Source organism: Cajanus cajan, chromosome 5, assembly GCF_000230855.2.
Source record: "Cajanus cajan strain Asha chromosome 5, NIPB_CcT2T_4, whole genome shotgun sequence".
Classification (NCBI taxonomy): domain Eukaryota; kingdom Viridiplantae; phylum Streptophyta; class Magnoliopsida; order Fabales; family Fabaceae; genus Cajanus; species Cajanus cajan.
The window spans coordinates 70,652,129-70,672,513 of NC_138521.1; the positions used below are offsets into that span (position 1 = coordinate 70,652,129).

Consider the following 20,385-nt stretch of genomic DNA (forward strand, 5'->3'; position numbering starts at 1 on the left):
ACCAAACCACTGAAATCAGCGGTGAATGAACAATAGAAGCCAACTGTCTCCTTTGACAATAAGATGCATGTTAAATTAATCAACCAAATGTTTTTAGTATTTTTATTATTATTAATGAAATTAGAATTTTATGTCTACTTTATCCAAATAAATACTCCATTGTGGAAGGATAGTTATGCCTTTACTGTTTAGTTCCAATTTTCGAATTAAGTTGTGTTCACTTGCAATATGAAAGAGCATTTCAAAGAAAAAAGTAAAGTAAAGCAAATTGATATGCAATAGCCGAGGAAGCCATCATCAGGTAAAGTTAGTTTAGTTCCTAGTGCATGTAGGACCCACCCTACTATTCCACCAACTCAACCATTCATATATATATATATATATATATATATATATATATATATATATATATATATATATTTTTTTTTTTTTTTTTTTATGTTAAAATTAAATAAAATTTTCACTACGATCGTTGATCACCATAATAAAGAATTAAACATCTCCAAGGCACGTGTCATTGATTTTTCTCTACATATTTTCAATGGAAGTTTCCTTAGTGGATACAAACCCAGTGCTGCAAAAATCCGAAACTGACTTGTATGTAAAAGTAAATACTACAACATTGTATGTGAGAGTGGAAGTGGGAAGAAAATCCATAGCAGATCCACCCCACGTTATTATTTTATCTTTCTAGTTTCCAAGACATTATTTTGTGTACATTCATCTTTGAATCTGGGATGCTCCAAACTCCTAGAACTGTAACTTTTTTCAACTTTGATCTTCCTTAATATCCATATCCACACTCCGAAAGGTTTAAAATTAAAAAACCCTCTTCAGAAAACATAGGACGAACAATAAGAACAAAGGAACTTCCAAGGGGGGAAAAAGCTAGTCATATTTTACTATTTTTTTTTTCCTTCCTGCTTTTTCTTTTGTGTTGTGGATGTCTGACTGATATAAGCTCATTTTGTTTGACTGCATTACAACTTGTGGGGTGAGACCAAATCATTGCACTCTCACTTTTGTCTGGAAAAGTTAGGGTCTTTTGAATTAACATTTGCACCTTCCTTTGGTTAAAACTCAAAACCCCCTTTCAGCTTTTCTAGATTGGCGGGGGAAACTATTATTAGGGTTTGATTCTGATGTATTATGGTGTTTGAATTGCAAGAGAAATGAGGGAAAATGTGGTTGTGGCAAGTGAGGGAATGTGAGGAGGAGGTGGAAAAAGAAGAAGAAGGAGAAAAGAAGGGGTTGAGTAAATGAGTATTTTGAAACATGGGGTGTGTGTTTGGGAAAGAAGCATCAAAGAGGAAAGAGGAAGTAGATGTTCCAAGAGCAGAAGAGGTTGTGGTTCAGAATGGTGGGAATGTGAAGGAGGGTCGAGAGGAGGAGAAGAGCAAGAGGCCGAAAGGGGAGAGAAGGCGATCTTCGAAGCCGAATCCGAGGTTAAGCAATCCACCTAACCATGTACATGGCGAGCAAGTGGCTGCAGGGTGGCCCTCTTGGCTCTCCAAGGTTGCTGGGGAAGCTATAAATGGATTGGTCCCTAGAAGAGCTGACACTTTTGAGAAGCTTAATAAGGTAAGGCAGTTAATGTCTTGTTTGATTTCTTTGTCAGTTTAAGCATGTGTTTTCTTGATTTCATGTTTGAAGGACTTGTTGCTTACGTTGTTCTGTTTTCATATGTAAGCAACATCTAAAATTAGTGATATGAAGTTTAGGCATTGTGATTTTGGGCTTTCTGTTGTTATCTTGGAAGTTATTAATTGAAAACGCTTCCATTGAAATGTCTACTTCTATTCTGTGCTTGCAAAGTTAACAAAAATTTGGTCTCTAACTGGCTTCTGGACTATTTTTCAATCAGATTGGACAAGGTACATATAGCAATGTTTACAAAGCAAAGGATACTATGACAGGGAAAATTGTAGCTCTAAAGAAGGTTCGCTTTGACAATTTAGAGCCCGAGAGTGTGAAATTCATGGCCAGAGAGATTCTCATTCTACGCCATCTGGATCATCCCAATGTTATCAAACTAGAAGGTTTAGTGACTTCAAGGATGTCGTGCAGTTTGTACCTTGTGTTTGAATACATGGATCATGATTTGGCTGGACTTGCTACAAGCCCCACAATTAAGTTCACAGAGTCTCAGGTATTTACTTATTTATCTTGCTAAAGGTAAAATCTAGAACTAGGTTGGTTGAACTTCATATGATTTAAAAAAAATCTTTTGTTTCTGGATTCGGAACTTCATTTGCTGATTATATCTGGGTATTTTAGGTTAAATGTTACATGCATCAGCTACTTTCTGGACTGGAACACTGTCACAACCGTCATGTGCTGCATCGTGATATAAAGGGGTCAAACCTTCTTATTGACAGTGAAGGAGTTCTTAGGATTGCTGATTTTGGATTAGCTTCTTTCTTTGATCCCAATCAGAAGCACCCCATGACCAGCAGGGTGGTTACTTTGTGGTATAGACCTCCAGAACTTCTCCTTGGAGCCACTGATTATGGTGTAGGAGTAGACCTATGGAGTGCTGGCTGCATTCTTGCTGAATTGTTGGCTGGCAAACCTATTATGCCTGGTCGAACTGAGGTATCCTTAAATGATTAATCTCATCTTGTAATTTCTCTAGCAGCACCTTTCAAGAACATAAGATGTAGAATATATTACACTGACACCCTTTTGTGAGATTGCACACAACTCCCTCGCAATTATAACGTTTACAGAAACTTCCCTTACAGGGAGACACAAACACAATGTAATGTCTCCTAAACAATTAAGAGAGTTGATGTAATATCTAAAGGGTACTAGTGTAATGTTTTTCAAATAATTTAGAGACTTAGTGTAGGAATAAAAAAGTAGGGGGTGTTTGTCTCTAATCACGAAATCTCAAAGGGTTGTCTATGTAATTTATTCCGAGATTTGTTCATTTTACTAGTCAATGGTGCAAGGTTTTGATGCTCTAGTTGAGAGGTTTGTGCTTCTGATTTTGCTGAGATATATCCACGGTGCTTCATAGGTGGAGCAGCTACATAAGATATTTAAGCTCTGTGGTTCTCCATCTGATGAATATTGGAAAAAGTCAAAGTTGCCACATGCTACCATTTTTAAGCCCCGACATTCATACAAGCGGTGCATAGCAGAGACATTTAAGAATTTCCCAGCGTCATCCTTGCCACTAATTGAGACCCTTCTTGCAATCGATCCAGCAGAACGTCAAACTGCCACAGCTGCATTGAATAGTGAAGTAAGATAACAATTTAATCACTAAATTTATCCTTTGATATCACTTATTTCGGCTATTTTATTTTTAAATATGCATATAGGATTGCTACATCTACTTGTCTTCTCTTTTGCAGTTCTTTACAACAAAACCTTATGCCTGTGAACCCTCTAGCCTTCCGAAATATCCTCCCAGCAAGGAGATGGATACAAAGCTACGGGATGAAGAAGCTAGAAGGTGGATAACTTAAATTTCTTTTGACATCTGAACAATGATTTAATCAATATTTTTAAGTACTGAAGATGAATTTCTTCTGAACTCTTAAATGAAACTCTCAACTATCTTATGAATTCTTATTTACATAAAAAATTGACTAAATTGTTATGTTAGGTTGTTTTACCATTCAATTCACTTTTTCTTTCCTTTTCTATATTTGATAGAGGAAGTTGTGAGGCATGTGTATAAGTTGAACAGGTTTATTTAGTTACCCTTCTCCTTGTAAACTTTCTCTTGTTCTCTACCTCTCAATGATACTGGAGGGAGCAGAAGATTTTTCTGAAAGAAAATACCGAAGATCCATACATTTCACACATTTCAATACATTAATTTAAATGTTTCATGACTGTAGATTGAGAGTTGCTGGCAAAGCTAATGCTGCTGGCGTCAAGAAATCACGTCCACGTGATCGAGGTGGCCGGAGAATTCCCGTTGCAGATGCCAATGCCGAGTTGCAAGCAAATATCGATGTAAGTCTGATACGGCACCTCATTCATTTACACTAATACTTTTTGTCTTGTCTTGGTGAATACTTTATTCCTCCTAGATAAAAGCAATTGCTGAAAAGTTTGATCTTCAGTTTCCTCCATTTGTCTCAAATACTCTTAAAACGCATTTCCCGACCCCTTCTCATCTCTTCCCAATGATCAAATGAAAAAACTTATAATTGTAGCTTACATGATCAGCACTTGGTACATACATATAACTATTAAATAAAGGTTTTTGCCGATTTTCATAAAGTGGCATAGCTATTATATACATGGGGTTGATTGTAGTAATGGGTTAAACTCTTATTACAGAAATGGCGATTGGTAACACATGCAAATGCTAAGAGTAAGAGTGAGAAGTTTCCTCCTCCTCATGAAGATGGAGCTCTAGGCTATCCTTTGGGTTCTTCACATCACATGGATCCGATTTTCGATCCTCCTGACATTCCATTTAGTTCCACAAACTTGTCATATCCTAAAGCAGACATCCAAACCTGGTCTGGCCCATTGGTGGAAACTTGTGTGGATGCACCAAGGAGAAAGAAGAACATGGCTGGGGATAGGCACATACAATCAAAGGTGTCAAAGAAGGACTCTTATAGATAGAATGTGTCAAGAATATTAAAAAAAAATTAAAAGAATTGCAATATAACACCAATTATTTTTCACAAGCATTGGTGAAGCTGCTAAAATGCTGCTGATTCATTGTCTTACTTCTAGTTGGTAAAGCCATTGGCACCAGTGGTAGAAGATATTGTATCTTTCCCAATGATCAAAGGTTTATTCTCTATCTTGTGTAACAATCAACATAATTTTCCTCCTTTGTATTTTTAATCATGTGAATTATGCAAAATTTTATACAGACTTTTCCTTTAGACTTTCTGATTTTCTTTTTAAGTTTTGCTATATCATTATTCAACTTCTAGTTGGTTATGTTTATCAGTTTCAAGACTTGTTGCAGTTGGGAATAAATAAATGAAAAATGAAATGGCTCCTGATTGTGATTGCCATAGTGTGTGACATTTTCCTTCAGAATGCGTGGGAATGAAACACTCAAAGATCCATGTTTTTCTTTTAGAAATTATTTTCAGCAAACTATCAAATGTAGTTGGGTCTGGTATAACAAATTTATATGGTTCATTTGTTTATAGAATGAATGTCCGTGACTCCGTGCCTCGAAAATCGTTCGTATATAAAAAAGTATAGTATGACTTGACATTTCTTAGTAATGGTGAGTAGATCGAGGAGATAAATTAATGTTTTACTACTCTAAGTATTTAATTTTAACGTTAACCAAAAATTGATGTGAAGCTTTATCAAATGAAATTAATGTGAAAAGTTCGAGGTTTGTGTAAGAACTTGTGCAAAATATGAACAAAAATCTAAGTGAAAGTTGTAGACAGGCCAGCTGGACTTGCGTTAGCGGGCCAGCTGCTCCGCAATCTCCGCTCCAGCGGGTCTTCCTGGCCCATTGGTGGCCCACCAAAATCCAGGCTCGTGATGTTACATAATTTGAACAACAATCTATCCTTTCCCATGAATTGGGACGGAAACAAATACATCTCTCCACAGCTGCAAAATAATTTAAATTTAAATATATTTGTAGTATTTCTTATAAAAATGAGTAAATGTTAATTTTTGATTCGTTTTCTTTTGTTCTTTAACACCCCTTAGATGTGGTGTTTTTTGATGGAAAAAATACCTTTACACACAAAAAAGAATTATGCACATGTACAAGGATCTTAAATAAAATAAATACTAGGATTTTATTTTTGGTTTTATATATACAACAAAACTATAATACGAAATTTGAATACTATAACTACCTTAATTTAAAAAAGAAATCCTAAAAGATAATTAAACAAATTGATAAAATCTATAAATCTAAATAACATCCTAAAGATTACAATTCATAAAATAACTCTTTAAATTTCCACTTATTCCATCTATCTTGAATTTGAAATACTCTTCGAACTATAATGTATTTTTTTAGCTGGATCATAATGAAGTTAAAGTTGGAGCTTATTATTTCAAATATACTATCTAAATTCTAAACCTTCCCGGTTACTCTTGTGAGTTAGTTAGAATATAGATTTAAATATTATATCCGTTGAATGTTAGAATATCTAAATATTTACTCTCATATTTATTGGAAGGTTATGAAAAAGATATTTTTGAGTATCTTTTATTCCTAAGAATATAAAACTCTTATTTTTAATATGTTTCTTATTATCATGGTAAAAGGTTAGTATATTAGATTTTGATCGAAATGAAAAATACTTTTTTTCTAATAACACTCTCTTCTCACTTATTATTCTACATTTCTTTCTTCACATTTTATTTTTCAATTTTTAATTAAATAAAAATATTTTTAAAAAATAATAAATATCAACTAAACATGTTTTTAGAAATAACATTTTTTGATATAAAAATATTTTTAAAAGAGAATACAACATTATACCCTGAAATAAACACTCCCAGAGTCTTTTTATACAAAAAAAAAAACCTATCAATATAACTTGTTTTTTTTTTCTATCAACGAAAAATCAAACTGATGTTCTTATAAATAAATGAATAAAATTTAAAAATCTTTAAATATTTCTGGTTGGCTAACAAAAAAATATAACCCGACCCGTTATTTATCTGTGTACTCCATATCAAGTCGGCCCATGAACCAGTGTGGGCCTGATCCAACATTTTGGGCCAGTGGCCCAATTCTTGACACGAAATAATAAAGTAGAAAGGTGCTTACCAAGAAACCTAATTTTGGGGCACGAAGCGTAAACACACAACATCCTGAATTTTTGTTTGACGACCGAGAAGAGGTAAGTTCCCCTTAATGTGTGCATTCCTGTTTCAGAAATTTTCGCCTTTTGAATTTCAATCTCATGTTTGTTGATGCGGTTTATTTGTGCTATAAAAAATAGTTAAATTGATAAAATGTAAGGTTTTCATTAGTTTTTTTAATTATTTTTTATTGCTTGATGCTGCTACAGTAGGGTTTTAGGGTTACGCAGTGACGAAGATGAGGAAGAAAAAGCAAAAGAGTGTTGTCTCTGAGGTTGACGTTGGCGTTGTAGATTTGGATTCTGTGATTCACGAGCACACCCTTTTCTTTGACAAGTTGATTGAGTTGATTCCGGCGAAGTTTTATCTACCAACCGATGATAAGGAGAAGCCATGGTTTCAGGGTCTCAGCAAGGCTGCAAGAGCGGTGGCAAAGAAAGAAACCAAGGAAAATATCAAGAAGTCTCGGAGGGACCGTTTGGACCCTGAAAAACCCTCTGCAACTACACTTGACCTTCTCAAGGAAAATTTGGAAAAACAAAAGGGGAATGACAGTGATGAAGAGCAGGGTGCAGCAGCTAAGCCTATCATGTCTGGTGTTGAGGGAGATGATAGGTCTGTGACTTATGAAGAACTTCGGCAAAGGCTTCATCGCAAACTCGAAGAGTTTCGGGCAGGTCGTAACAACGGGAATCCGGAGAGGAAGAGAGATGAAAGAAATGCTAGGAGAGGGTATAAGGACAATAAACGCAAGAGGGCTGATGAAACTGAGGAAGGTAAGCCTGTGCTGGATGACTCGGTGGCGGAGAAATTGAAGAAGGATGCCGCCGAGGCCTCGAAGGAGCTTGTGTTTGGCCATGTTAAACTTCAGAGTGAGGACATGCAGGGGAAGAAGAAAAGGAAACTTTCAAAGCATAAGGAACTTGAAAGGGCTAAGAAGTTGGAGGAAGTGAAGAAGAATGATCCTGATAAGGCTGAAGCTTTTGCCAAGAAGCAATCGTGGAAGGCGGCGATGGATAGAGCTACGGGGGTTAAGGTCCATGATGATCCCAAACTGTTGCAGAAAAGCATTAATAAGGAGAAGAAGAAGCAGCAGAAGAATGCAGAAAAGTGGAAGGATAGAATTCAAACAAGAGACCAGTTGAAGGCAGGGAAGCAGCAGAAAAGGTCAGAGAATATAGCTGCGAGGATTCATGAGAAGAAAATGCGGAAAATTGCTAAAAGAGAGAAAAAGCTAATGCGGCCCGGCTTTGAAGGTCGCAAAGAAGGTTTTATGAATGATGCTCCCAGCTAAACATGGCTTTGAAGTTTAATTATTCGTGCCTTTTCTTTACATTATTATTATCTTAGTTTCAAAGAATCCCAGTGTTAGAGAATGACAATTCAGTGGTTTAAGAAATGTACCCATCAATTTTTGTCTGCTTCAGTGAGTGTATTTCTTGACATTGAGCAAATTTGAATTACTATTATGAGGCACAAAGGGATAAAATATTTTTGCAATTCGACAGCTCTTTTAATCAGTCCTGCTTATCACTCGAATACAGGCATTTTGTTCAGCGATAGTTAATCGATGGATCCACCCGTTCACACCTCTTTTTATTGATGTGTTTCATTAATGTCATTTTTGTGTTGTTTTGTCGGCAACTTTAAATCGTGTACTTAATCTTATTGAAATTCTATTAGGATAACACTAGCTGAGCTGAATATCAGGTTCATTTTTCTGTTTTAATAGTGTAATGTACATGTGTTTTGTTCAGCTAGAGTATAATTTGCAGGATTACTTGCAATTAGAACACCAATCATTTGACAACAGTCCTTTAATGTGTTTAAATGAATCGAATGTTATCTGCTTGTGGTCTTTATGCAGAGAATAAAGTCAGATGGAAGACTTTAAAGATGGATTAGTAAAGATTACCGAGTGAAGAGGCTTTAAAGTGATGCGCTACTTGCATATCTATCTATCAAAGACTCCATAAGAAATACCCATATCAAAATTGCCTTATTGTGCCTGAGAATGTTTAATATGAATTAAAACTTGTGAGTTACAATGGTCATTTTTGCACGAGGAATGGTTGTGAATGTTCTTTATCCTTATTTTCTCATAAATGGCCGTGTGACACTTTCATTAGTCACTTTTAAATTTGTCAAATAATAGTTCTCTTAATTTATTTCGTATCCGAAAAAGTTATTGAATCAATTATTTTTAAAAGCTTTTTACATATATTAAGGGGAGAAAAAATACAAAGTGATTTCTCTTCCAACATCAAACATCCCTGAATTTGAGGCCATTTGGTTGATGATTTTCTAGCACTTCCATAGTTTTTTAGTTTATAATTTAGATTACTGCCTGTTTTATGTTAAGCATGGTTCTGCCTACTTTTGATCATGTCCTATTATTGATAAAATTACTATACGACAAGGTCAGGAAACTACAGACTTGGATTTTATAAGGATTCAATAAATGTGTGTAAACATTATTTCCGTTATTGATAACGTGACCTCGTCAATTCCAGGAGAAGGCATGTCTTTTGCACTTGTAGGCGTGCATGTAACAACTGTTGTATATGGGAATCTAGATACAAATGAAAGGCAAAACTACGGAAGAATAAAAAGTATACGCACACAACAGGGAGCTAGATACAAACAGGAGGAGATATAATAGAAGTTGCAGGTGGCATTTCAATTTCTTGTGATCTTCCCAGAAGTAAAAACTGATGCCATATAAACAAACAGAACCCCCCCTATTTGCAGCACCGTCCTTGTAATTCAGATCATCATGATTCATGACTATCCAAATTTCCAATGATGACAGTTAACAATCATTCTTGTAACAGAACCCCCTATACGCCTGAATGAAAGCTGGCACGAACAAAGAATCGATCGTGTCAGTTAACAATCAACAAACCTACGCACAGAATCAACATTTGAAAGGAAATGTGATTATCAATGTCAAGTATTCTAAATGGACTCAGTAAGGATTTTAAGCATAGTTATCAAACATATATGATTATTAGAACAGAAGAAAAGCTGAAAAACTAATCTAAACTAATTCTTATTGCAGTGACCATACATGTAACATGCATTACTCAATAAGCTACCAATGAGGTTGTCCAATCTATATTCTAATTTTATAATATTGAGCTTTCAAGAATACCTGTCTAAAGTTAATTCAAACTTGCATCATTCGCAAGCAACAGTGGTTGCAAAGCTGCTGAGGCAGATTGCAAATGCCTGAAATGCTGAGATAGGGTACCGGTAATCCATTGTAAACAAGTCCTTCCCAACTTTTCCAAATTGGAGGATGACCTCATCCTCTTGTGGTCCAGCATGTCCGTTTTCTGGAAAAGCAGCCAGCTGAAAGTTTTTAACCGAAGCTACCGTCACTCTGCCATGAAAGTTCAAGCACCAACACTGCAACTGCTCGTGCCACCTAGCAGGCTTGTTTCTCAACACTAGCACATCATCCTTTTTATTACTCTGGTGTTCAGATACGGAGTTTTCAAGACGAATTGAGTTTGTCTGAAAAGAAGGGAATGAAGTATCTATGTTACTAACAGAAAATTCGGTCTGGGAAGGGGCTACCCCTCCTGGTTCAATAGCAGAAGCAGGAATGGTATCCATGACACAATGCATTCTCCTTGGCCCCCTGCTAGCCATAAACTAATGGTTAAGTATTGTATAGTTTGTATATAAGAACAATGCCCAGTAAGCTAATATGCTTTCAACAGAAACTTGAACAACTAAAAACATTATAGATTTTTTGTCAACCAAAAGAAAAATATAGAATTATAAATAGATGACTAATATCATAGTAATGTAGAATTGTAGCAAAAGCTTTACCTGGAGCCTATTGCGTTCAATTCATATGAGATGTGAGCAACTGGATAGTTGCCTATATGGACCCTGGGTAAAACCATTTTGTGACTCACCAGCTTAGTGGGGCAACCTTTTGTGATCTTTGCCACTGCACGAGGCAGCTGGCTATCGTAGATTGTGAACTTAGTTCCCAAAAAATTCGATCTTATCAAATGTAGAGAAAAAGGTGTAAGTCTTTGCACTAAGAAACAATAAAACAATAATGGCAACAGTTCCTGATTAAGAGTGCACCTCAATTTCCCAACATAGGCATTATTTTCCCTAGACATATCTGCATCTAGGGAGATAATGTAATCGGTGCAGGTAGGGCGTCTGAACTTGCGTGCAGCCAGAAGGAACTTTCCATCATCAGCTAATGCTGCAATTGAACAAGACAATGGCCAAATGGGGCAAACAGTAACACACACATAGGCATAGCATTAGAAACATAATAAAACAAAGAATTGAGAAAAGAATAAAAAAAAAGGAACATTATATTGTCCTCCAAAACTAACTAAAATTTTTACACTAGGGAATCAAACATAGCCTCAACTATATACTAATTAGTAATTACTAACCACTAGATAAACTGAGAAACAGATAATATGTCTGGGAGGCGGAGCCACTGTTACGCCTAATGAAGCACTGAAGTAGATGCTCCCTTGGACCAGGCTGCCAAATTGCATTCACCAAATTAAAGGGTAGCTAATGGCAAAACTTAAAACCCAAATTTAAAAAATCCAACTCACAATCACAAGTCACAAAACAAATTTGTACCTGTTTGAGAGAGATGGGGAAGGTTATGTTGGAAGAGAGTTGAGGTGGGTTGACTATCTCCATGACGACGAGCCTCCACGCGCGGCACACTCCGGCACAAGCCACGACGGTCCTACGTGACGGCCACGTGGCCTCCGACGACTCAATTCTTCGGAGGACCTCTCTGAGAAGCTCGTGAGGCATGTTGGCCCACCAACTATGCTCCAACCCATCCTCCATGGAAACCAACAAAGACTCCAACTTCAATTATATATTTATTGTTTGACTTTGACACCAAAATAAAAATATCTTCTTAGTGGGCAACAAAACTCAATATTTTTGGTTTGTTTGAGAATGTGACAACTGACAACAGGGTTACTTACCAGTCCCAGTTATTGTTATTGTTAGTTAAAACTTACAAGAGAGCAACACAAACCATATAACTCATAATTGCCAAAGGAAATAACTTAAGATATCCCTACCACGTCTATTATACAATTTTGGTAAACTTCTTAGCAAAAGATTTAGACCATCATGATTGCAATCACAACTATATCTACTTAGGAGGGAGGAGTGTCTGTGGAGTTCGGATGAGTTGTGTCCTTCTTCCACTCGAAATTTCTGAATATGAATCATTTCACATATCTCTGATAAGATGAAATTAACTCAACTATATATGAATGATGACAGACATTAAATAAATATATAAGTACAGTTGAAATGATGTAATAGTCAATTTTCATATCATTCATACTTAAATCAACATACATTGGACATGTTACCATTTACCATTTTTTTTGGTTGTTTCGTTCCCTCGACCGAAGATTAGAACTGTTGTTTATCTTCAAACTCGCTCTCCAAATGATTGACTTGAGTATATATAATCAAAATGACAAATCAATGACCTCAGAACCTTCTTAATTTTTAGTGGACATTTAAGTTATGAACGGATAAAAAATGTTTTAAATTTTTTTATTATTATATAAAATTATGTAAATTTCAGTAAATAATCGGCCACAGAGATTTATTATTAATGTCAAGAGATGAGATTTTATGTAATAACAAGATTAGTTTAAAAAAAGTATTATATTTAGAAATGTTATTAAAACTTCTCCTTGTAATAATGAAAATGAACAACAAAGTTATCACGGGGTCCTTATCCAAATGGGTTGGTGGGCGTTGAATTATTGATCTTTTTAAGCTACCTACCATGATTTAGACTTTAATTAGAGGGTGGTAAGAAAAAATTTATCAGATACTTTCATATCAATAAGTGTTTATGATGTTAATTAATCTTTATGAAATTTTTTATTTTAATTATGTATCATAATATAATAGTTTCAAGTCGTAACCATTATCTTGTCTAAAAAAAAAATTCTCAACTATCCTAACAATTTCTCGCGATAGAAATATTATTTGTGGATATAAATTATCTTACCCTACCTTAGTGATGCCTTTTAGTAGAGTGTTTAGACCCAATTTTATCAAGAATAATAATACATATGACAATTTATATAATATTGTTTTTGTATTTAATTTTTCATCGTTAATAAATAATGAAATAAAAAAAAAATACTAATTATACAGTTGGTTATTTAAGTTTCATTATTATTTTATCAACTTGCAATCTCAATTCTCAATCAACGCCGTCCCTTTGTATACCGCCATCTATGATATTAATTTGATGAAATTTTACTGCACACACCAAAAGAAGTAAAGTAACTCTTTCACATTAATTAGAATTTATAAAGATGTAGATCAAGGTATCCCAAGCTCAGTTGAAATTGCTAACAACAGCACTAGGCTTGTATTGAAAAAAGAAAAAGAAGAAACTAATTAAACACTGTTATAAGGCAAGGTGGCTCTATCTAGGAGAAAAATGTTTTGACTCATACAATATGCTTTTAATATTAGGGATGCGTTAGTGCTCATGACTAGTTAGCTAATTTTTTCTATTTGAAATATTTGAGAAAATAATAATTAAACGTTTCTCTACTCTTTGCTAATTTTCCTTTATTAATACTTCGCTCTCTTGTGCTATGGTTTGTTATAGGACTTAACCCATCCAAGATAAATGATATTAATATCTATAATATATCACTTCAGATAAAAACATTATTTATTAAATTAAGAAGTTGTATTATATATATTTTTTGAAAGACAAACTGTTGTATTTTAAAATAATATATAAGATTAAATGAAATTGGGATTAGTCAATAAATTTTAATCTAAACTTATCTAAAATCTCTATGGATTGGGCTAGCTAGGTTGATGGGACATGAGAAATCATGAACATCCTAAATATTAAGGGAGATCTTTTAATAGTCATCTAAAACTCACATTTGACATGTTTTTTTTTACACGGCATTTGTAATGGTTAAAATCATCAATAAATGATGTTTATGGTGATTAATTAATATATGAAAATTAGTGACAATCTTATCTTAAATAATATCAACGCCATTTTAGGTGAAACCATGATACAATTTTTGAAAATAATAAAATTTACAAACTATATTACTTCTCTCCCTAATTTTAAGATCTTTTTAACTAAATTACATTTTAAAAAAAAAACTAATTTAGTCAAAAGCATTAAATTTGTATAAATAAAAAAAACTACTTTTTTTAAATTATCTTTAACATCTCTTAAATTAACCTCTCTCTTTTCACTTAATCATTTCTCACCTAATTAATTATTAATGTTTGGAAGAGAGATATTCATGTATCTATTTATCTTCTCCAATCTTAATAAAAGAGAGAGTTTTTATTCAATTAATTTCAAACATTTATTATTTTTTGTCTAAAATAATTTTTGATTAAATAAGGATTGTTTTATAAAAGATATAATCATATAAGTAATATAATTGACAACTAAAAGGAAGTCTTATAAAAATAAAATAAAAAGACAAATAAAAAAGTGAAAAGAGTTCTATATATAGGAACAAAGATAGTACCATTAATGTTATTAATATTGTTCTCTAATCAAAATTAAAAGTTTATCTCAATAATATATATAATAAATGATTTCATCAATTATAAACTCATATTAACAAAATATACTCTAATTTTAGTTAGAAAACGTCATCAACAATACAAATAATAATATTAGATCTTAAGTTTTGTGCTATTGGAAAACAGAACGTAGGTAATGACATTGTCAACTTTCGAAAATTAAGTTGCTCTACATTATGATATATTTGGATAATTTGTACAAAATTTTAAATTTTAACTTTGGAATTGTCGCTAGGAAAAAAAAAGTTGTTGTTTATATTCTTTACTTGGATTTTGCGGCCTAAGCCCAATACTTTTGCGTAATTTGAACTTAGGGCCTAAATTGTTCTTGTCTCATCATTATACACCAACTAAACCAATGGGCCAACTGGACCCATATATGTTTAATCTGAAGTTCATTTAAAATCTTTAAACATTAAAACGTTTAAACATGTTTTCAATTGACAGAATACCATTAGTTTTTCATATTTTGCTTATTCAGCGGTATTATTCAATTCATTAATCCCTCTTATTTTGTTTTAAACAAACTACAAATAGTGCTGTCAAAAAAACAAAAACTACAAATATTTTAAATCGATGTATGGATGGTCGATGCGGTGAATTTTATCCTAATAACACGAGCAAAAACATGTTGAGTTCCTTCATTAACAAGGAAACTTAATGACGTTGAACCCGGAATATGGTCAAAAGGTACTAACTTTTAACATCTTTGTTTTTCGATACGAGAATTTTACCCCCACATGTTTCCTTAAACTTGCAATCCAAATTCTGAAAACTTTTCTATTTTTAAAAACAAGAAATATATTAAAATAAAAAAAAAAGATTTGTTTTGAAAATCATTTTAAAAGTTAATATACATTTTTTAGTTTTTTTTTTAAATATCTTTAAGTTACTTTGCTTTTCTATTGTCATTTTTTTCTCATACTTTCACATCACCATCCCTTACTTTTACTCTTTTAAATTAGTTTTTGTTAAGTAGAACTGCATGTGATGAAACAGTAAGCATTTTTTACAACAACAAGAAGCAATATTCACTATCAAAGTTTTGTATACATTGATTGTTAACAATGACTTGAACATAAACGATATTACTTTAAAAAGTAATAATAATAAGTTGCGTTTTTCATTAATTGAAACATATTTTTAAATTGATAATGAACTTATTTGAATATAAATTATAAACACCTTTGAAAGTTACCAAAATAAATAGTTTTTTTAGTAGAGAAGTTATTAAAAAAATTGTAAAGTTACATCTAAATAAACTCTATAAATATTCATTAAATTTTAAAATATTAGCAGAAAATAATTAATACAAAACTTTGGAAGTGAGTTTATATTAAAAGTGAAAAGTAAAAATAAAAATAAAATAAAATAATAATAATAGAAGAAGCAACATTTAGAACATGATTTAAAGAGGTGGATGTCATAGATTGAGCAACAAATGAGGCCTACCTTTGAACTAATGTAATTATCTTGACTTAATCACCCTTCCTAACCAAAGCCAAAGAAGATTCGTTGTGTTCATAAATCATATGTCCCAACACCATAATTAGCTCAATTCCGTTAATGACAAAATAAAACATTTGGTGGAGGAATGAGGATGTCCCCATCTCCCTCCCATGGTGGGTCCTGCTCACTCAGATAGTGCATCTTTGGGCCTCCAAAAGTTTTGAAAAAGTATAAAAGGGTAATTTAAAAAAAAGTTAATCATCTATACATTGTTAGTGTAATGTAAAGTTATTTTACACTAACAACCAATCATATATTTTAATAGTATCATATCAATTACTTATTTAATAAAATAATAATAAAATAAAATAATTTAAAAAATATAATTGATTGTCAATATAAAATTTTTTATACCGGTAATGTATGAATCATTACTATTTAAAAAATATCATAAATATAAATGTGATCTTTTTCTTTCTTTTTTGAGCTGTAGTGTTTTTCTTTTATCCTACCTTAGTTCCCTGCAAATAATAATAAAATATAAACCTTATATTTTAGCATTTAGGCTTTAATATTTTTTAATCAAGGTACCTCTTAACTGAAAATTAACAATTAATCTCTTGAAATACCAAATTTTATTTAAAACATTACTTTTTAACAAATATTCTTTACACATAAATATAAAGATTGAACTCTTAACTACATATTTAAAAAATAAAATTCCTTATAAATTATATCACTTGGTGATATGATTTAGTGGTAAAAGAGTTTGAGAAATAAATATAGGTGTTAGATTAAACTTTATTGTAATTTTTACTAATAAAAATATTTTGGTAATATCTAAACCAAATATTTATGTACTGGCTTGTGATGGTGGTGGACGATTGCCCTACAATCGATTAAACCAAAGAAGTATATTGTTGTTTCTAAGCACGACAGCAATCATGGGATTGTTTCCATGATAAAGTTGCCTCTGAGACTGTGGTTGTGGAAATTATAATGGAATTTGTACAAACCCCATTAAAATAGAATCCATAGTACTCTTAAATCTTAATGCTAAAAGAGTAAGTCAGGACCCACTACTTATTGACATTATTTTTCTTCATCAAAAGTATTTTCATTCAATTATTATTGTAGATTAATTTCTTTAAATTATAAAAATTATTGAAATTAATTTTTCTCTCTTTCAATATTTTCTTTTACATACATAATAACAAAGAATTTAAGTCTTCACAAACATATTTAAATGATTCAGGTATTTATCAATTTTGTACCAGACTTTATTAATAGTCAATTGATTTTTACTTTAATAACCCAATGAAAGGGAGCAGCAGAATCTATGGTCCCATGTACTCGTAACGAATCATATCCTACAATCTTATATTACAGATACTAGAATAATATTGTTTGTACTAAAATGTCATATATTTTAGCTGATTTTAAGGATAGAGAATTTCTTTTGAGAATGATATTCTGTGGAAGGAAATGGACAAATTGGTGTGGTTTTTTATTTTATAAAAAAAATCTCTATTTTACACAAAATCTTTTACTTAAAAATTCACAAAAAAAAACTTTCTACAAAAAAAAACGCGTAAAACTGTTCTTATTTTATAACTCACATCCAAAATATTTTCTACTTCTCAAACATTAAATACCCTTCTATTTAATATATAAATTACAATAGAAATGACATGAAACTTCTATCTTTAAATTAATTCTTATATACCTAAAATATGATAATTAATATTAAAACAAGTGGGATCCACAGTCTTTTTCATAGTTTTATTTTATACTAAAGTACATATATATTACTCATCATTTTGTATATATAATTGTTTATCAAAACTGTACATGACATTATTAACAAGATAAACTTAAAGGAAAGTTCTAAGGTGAATCATCCGAACATAAAATGGAAAACATCAGATTTTGTAAAGAAAGAAAATATCATGTTGTAATCAGGTCATAAGATACATCAACGAATAATAGTGTTATAAAAAAAAATGTCATAACCCATAACAATGTGATGTTCTCATGGTCATGTTTACTGTTCATTATGGTGCATCTTTATATATATATATATAAGGATAAAAAATATTTAAAATAAAAAATTTAAAAATAAAAAATAAAATTATTGATTAAATGATTATTCACACTAAACACATGAAATATACAAATATTTTTTTGTAACATTTCATTGTCACATCATTATCATTATCACATGTAAAAGTAATGAAGTAAGAGTAAGTGACGGCAAGAACAATAATATAAATAAGACAATAATAATAAAAACATTGATTATACGACTATATCATTAATAAAGCGTTTATAATAGGATTTCAATCTTATTAATTTATTATTTTTAAATTTAATCTAAATCTTATATAAGGTTAGTCTTGCATTTTATAACTCCAGAGTGAAATATAAAATAAGATTTTTTATATGTGAATATTTTAATATAGAAACATATATTTCATAAAAAAATAAAAATAAACACAAAATATCATTAAAAAAAATATACATTTTATTGTATTAAACAAATAATATACTTTTAGTAAAAAATAAATTTAAAAAAATGTATGACATTTTCATTCATTTTACTTGTTATATGCATTTTTGTACTTTATTAATACACTAACTTTTAGTCCTGACATGTGCATTGACCAAGATTAATATTTTCATATAATTGTAAATATAATTCATAATAAAAAAATAATTTTAAATATATAATTTATGATAATATTTTACATTATGATATGGGACTATTTTTTAATTAAAATAAATTAGCATCTTTTAGAGAAATTTTAATTTATAATATAATAAGAGATTCTTTATAGAATTTGAGTTTTAGTTGATGTTTCTTATTTATTAGAAACAAATAAATCTGCATACTATGATAGTTTTATAATCCATTACATGTTATAATAAGTTAAAAATTTATTTAATATAAATTTATAAATATAATACATCAGAAAAAGTATCAATCAATGGAATAATACTCCATCATCATATGTTATAGTTTAATTTATATAAAAACAATATATAATGATAATAATTATTTTATTTTATGTATAAAAATAACAAATTAATATACAAAAAATACTAAATAGTTATATATATTTTTAAATTTTTTAAGCTCTTCTTAATTATGGGCAATGGACGGTGGTCGTTCTTATCTCTCCCCCAGGGTGGGCCTGTTCTCGTGGAAAGTCACTCTCTGTATATGTATCTATATATTTTACTAAATAATTAGTCAACTAGACAAAATCTTATTGAAAGTAAATATGTTTCTATGTGTGCTCATAGTGAGGGGCAATTGAATCCTAGGAGCCTATCCTGTTGGTTAAGTACGAAGAAATATTTCAAATAAAAATCAATTCAAATTCGGATGAGTTTAAATTTTGCTCTTAATATAAAGATTTTGTTAATAGATAATTTATAAGTAATTTTGTTCATACTCTTTGGATTTTGAAACTTGTCTTTGATCTCGAGAGTCTCCGAGATTCAATTCTTTTATATATATATATATATATATCACCATCATTGTCGAGCCATTCTTATAGGTGCAATAAGCTTCACATGTCTGAAAGTTAGGACGTCAACTTCAATCACATAACATTCAACAAAAAGTCAAAATGGTAACCCATGTGTACACTTTTTAGTTGCTAATATTATTTCCAATTGTCTCGCAAATTAGTTGTAAAAAGTAAAGACCTTGCAAATAAGTACCTTCTTTTTTATACTATACACAGAAATAAAAGCAAAGAAAAATGAAACAAAAATTAAGAAATTGTGGGCAAATCTTCTTATATGATGGTACTAGAACATCATTAGAAGGAGTAATCCAGGTTTAATTCCGATTCAAAGAATGTAAATTCCAGTCACCAGAAATATGTGTCACGACATTCGTTTTTATGGAGAATGAATGTATAGTTTCAATCTCTTATTAAGATATCCTTGAATTCAAACAGATCTTTATAAATATATATAATTTTTTCCTCAATAAGTCAAAAGTTTAAAATGTTAACTAATGTCAAATTGTCCAATTCACAAATTAACTTATAAAAGTTATGATGCAGTGTAGTAAGAAATCCATACATTATAGCATCACACAATATCTCTGATAGGGTTATTATTTTTTTATAAGATTATTACATAAATATACTTCACAATGATGAAATATTGTCCGCTTTAGGCCTTAGTCCTCACGGTTTTACTTTTGGTCATCACCCAAAAGGCCTCTCGATCATTGAAACATGTTTATGTTATATAAGTTGTTATTTATTGTTTTATTTTATGATGTAGGACTTGTTTGTATCTCAACAATCTCATAAATATCCATGTTATCACAGTGAAAAAGATAAATCACATTCACATTAATCTTAATGAATGAGAATTGTGATGCACATCAAAGAATTAGTAAAGGAGATAACGAAATTTCATCAAAGAATTAAAATCTAAAAATGACTCACAAATCCTCTTATAAACATAAGAAATGTCTCACTTCTTATTACTAAAATCGTAATTATTTCATTA

General features: G+C 31.3%; 3 protein-coding genes across 5 annotated transcripts; 2 read left to right on the forward strand and 1 right to left on the reverse strand.

Moving 5' to 3' along the window:
- Positions 1-554: 554 nt before the first annotated feature.
- On the forward strand, positions 555-4,865 carry LOC109807627 (putative serine/threonine-protein kinase At1g54610). Its single transcript, XM_020370190.3, has 7 exons — positions 555-1,581; positions 1,865-2,149; positions 2,278-2,595; positions 3,023-3,250; positions 3,363-3,463; positions 3,855-3,972; positions 4,303-4,865. Exons 1-7 carry the CDS (start codon positions 1,276-1,278, stop codon positions 4,594-4,596), a joined length of 1,650 nt encoding a protein of 549 aa, XP_020225779.1. The 5' UTR covers positions 555-1,275; the 3' UTR covers positions 4,597-4,865.
- A 1,797-nt stretch (positions 4,866-6,662) lies between these two features.
- Positions 6,663-8,277, forward strand: LOC109807628 (uncharacterized). 2 transcript variants are annotated; one of them, XM_020370191.3, is made up of 2 exons: positions 6,663-6,815; positions 6,987-8,277. In XM_020370191.3, exon 2 carries the CDS (start codon positions 7,016-7,018, stop codon positions 8,069-8,071), a length of 1,056 nt encoding a protein of 351 aa, XP_020225780.1. In that variant the 5' UTR covers positions 6,663-6,815; positions 6,987-7,015; the 3' UTR covers positions 8,072-8,277. The 2 variants fall into 2 exon arrangements, with proteins under 2 accessions (XP_020225780.1, XP_020225782.1); XM_020370193.2 differs by having other exon boundaries at positions 6,755-6,815; positions 6,990-8,277.
- Positions 8,278-9,198: 921 nt separating this feature from the next.
- LOC109808268 (tubby-like F-box protein 3) lies at positions 9,199-12,221 on the reverse strand. 2 transcript variants are annotated; one of them, XM_020371177.3, is made up of 6 exons: positions 11,410-12,221; positions 11,211-11,304; positions 10,885-11,011; positions 10,618-10,797; positions 9,932-10,423; positions 9,199-9,682 (listed from the first exon to the last, which is right to left on the reverse strand). In XM_020371177.3, exons 1-5 carry the CDS (start codon positions 11,626-11,628, stop codon positions 9,958-9,960), a joined length of 1,086 nt encoding a protein of 361 aa, XP_020226766.1. In that variant the 5' UTR covers positions 11,629-12,221; the 3' UTR covers positions 9,199-9,682; positions 9,932-9,957. The 2 variants fall into 2 exon arrangements, with proteins under 2 accessions (XP_020226766.1, XP_020226763.1); XM_020371174.3 differs by having other exon boundaries at positions 9,199-9,636; positions 11,410-12,219.
- Between the last annotated feature and the right edge of the window lie 8,164 nt (positions 12,222-20,385).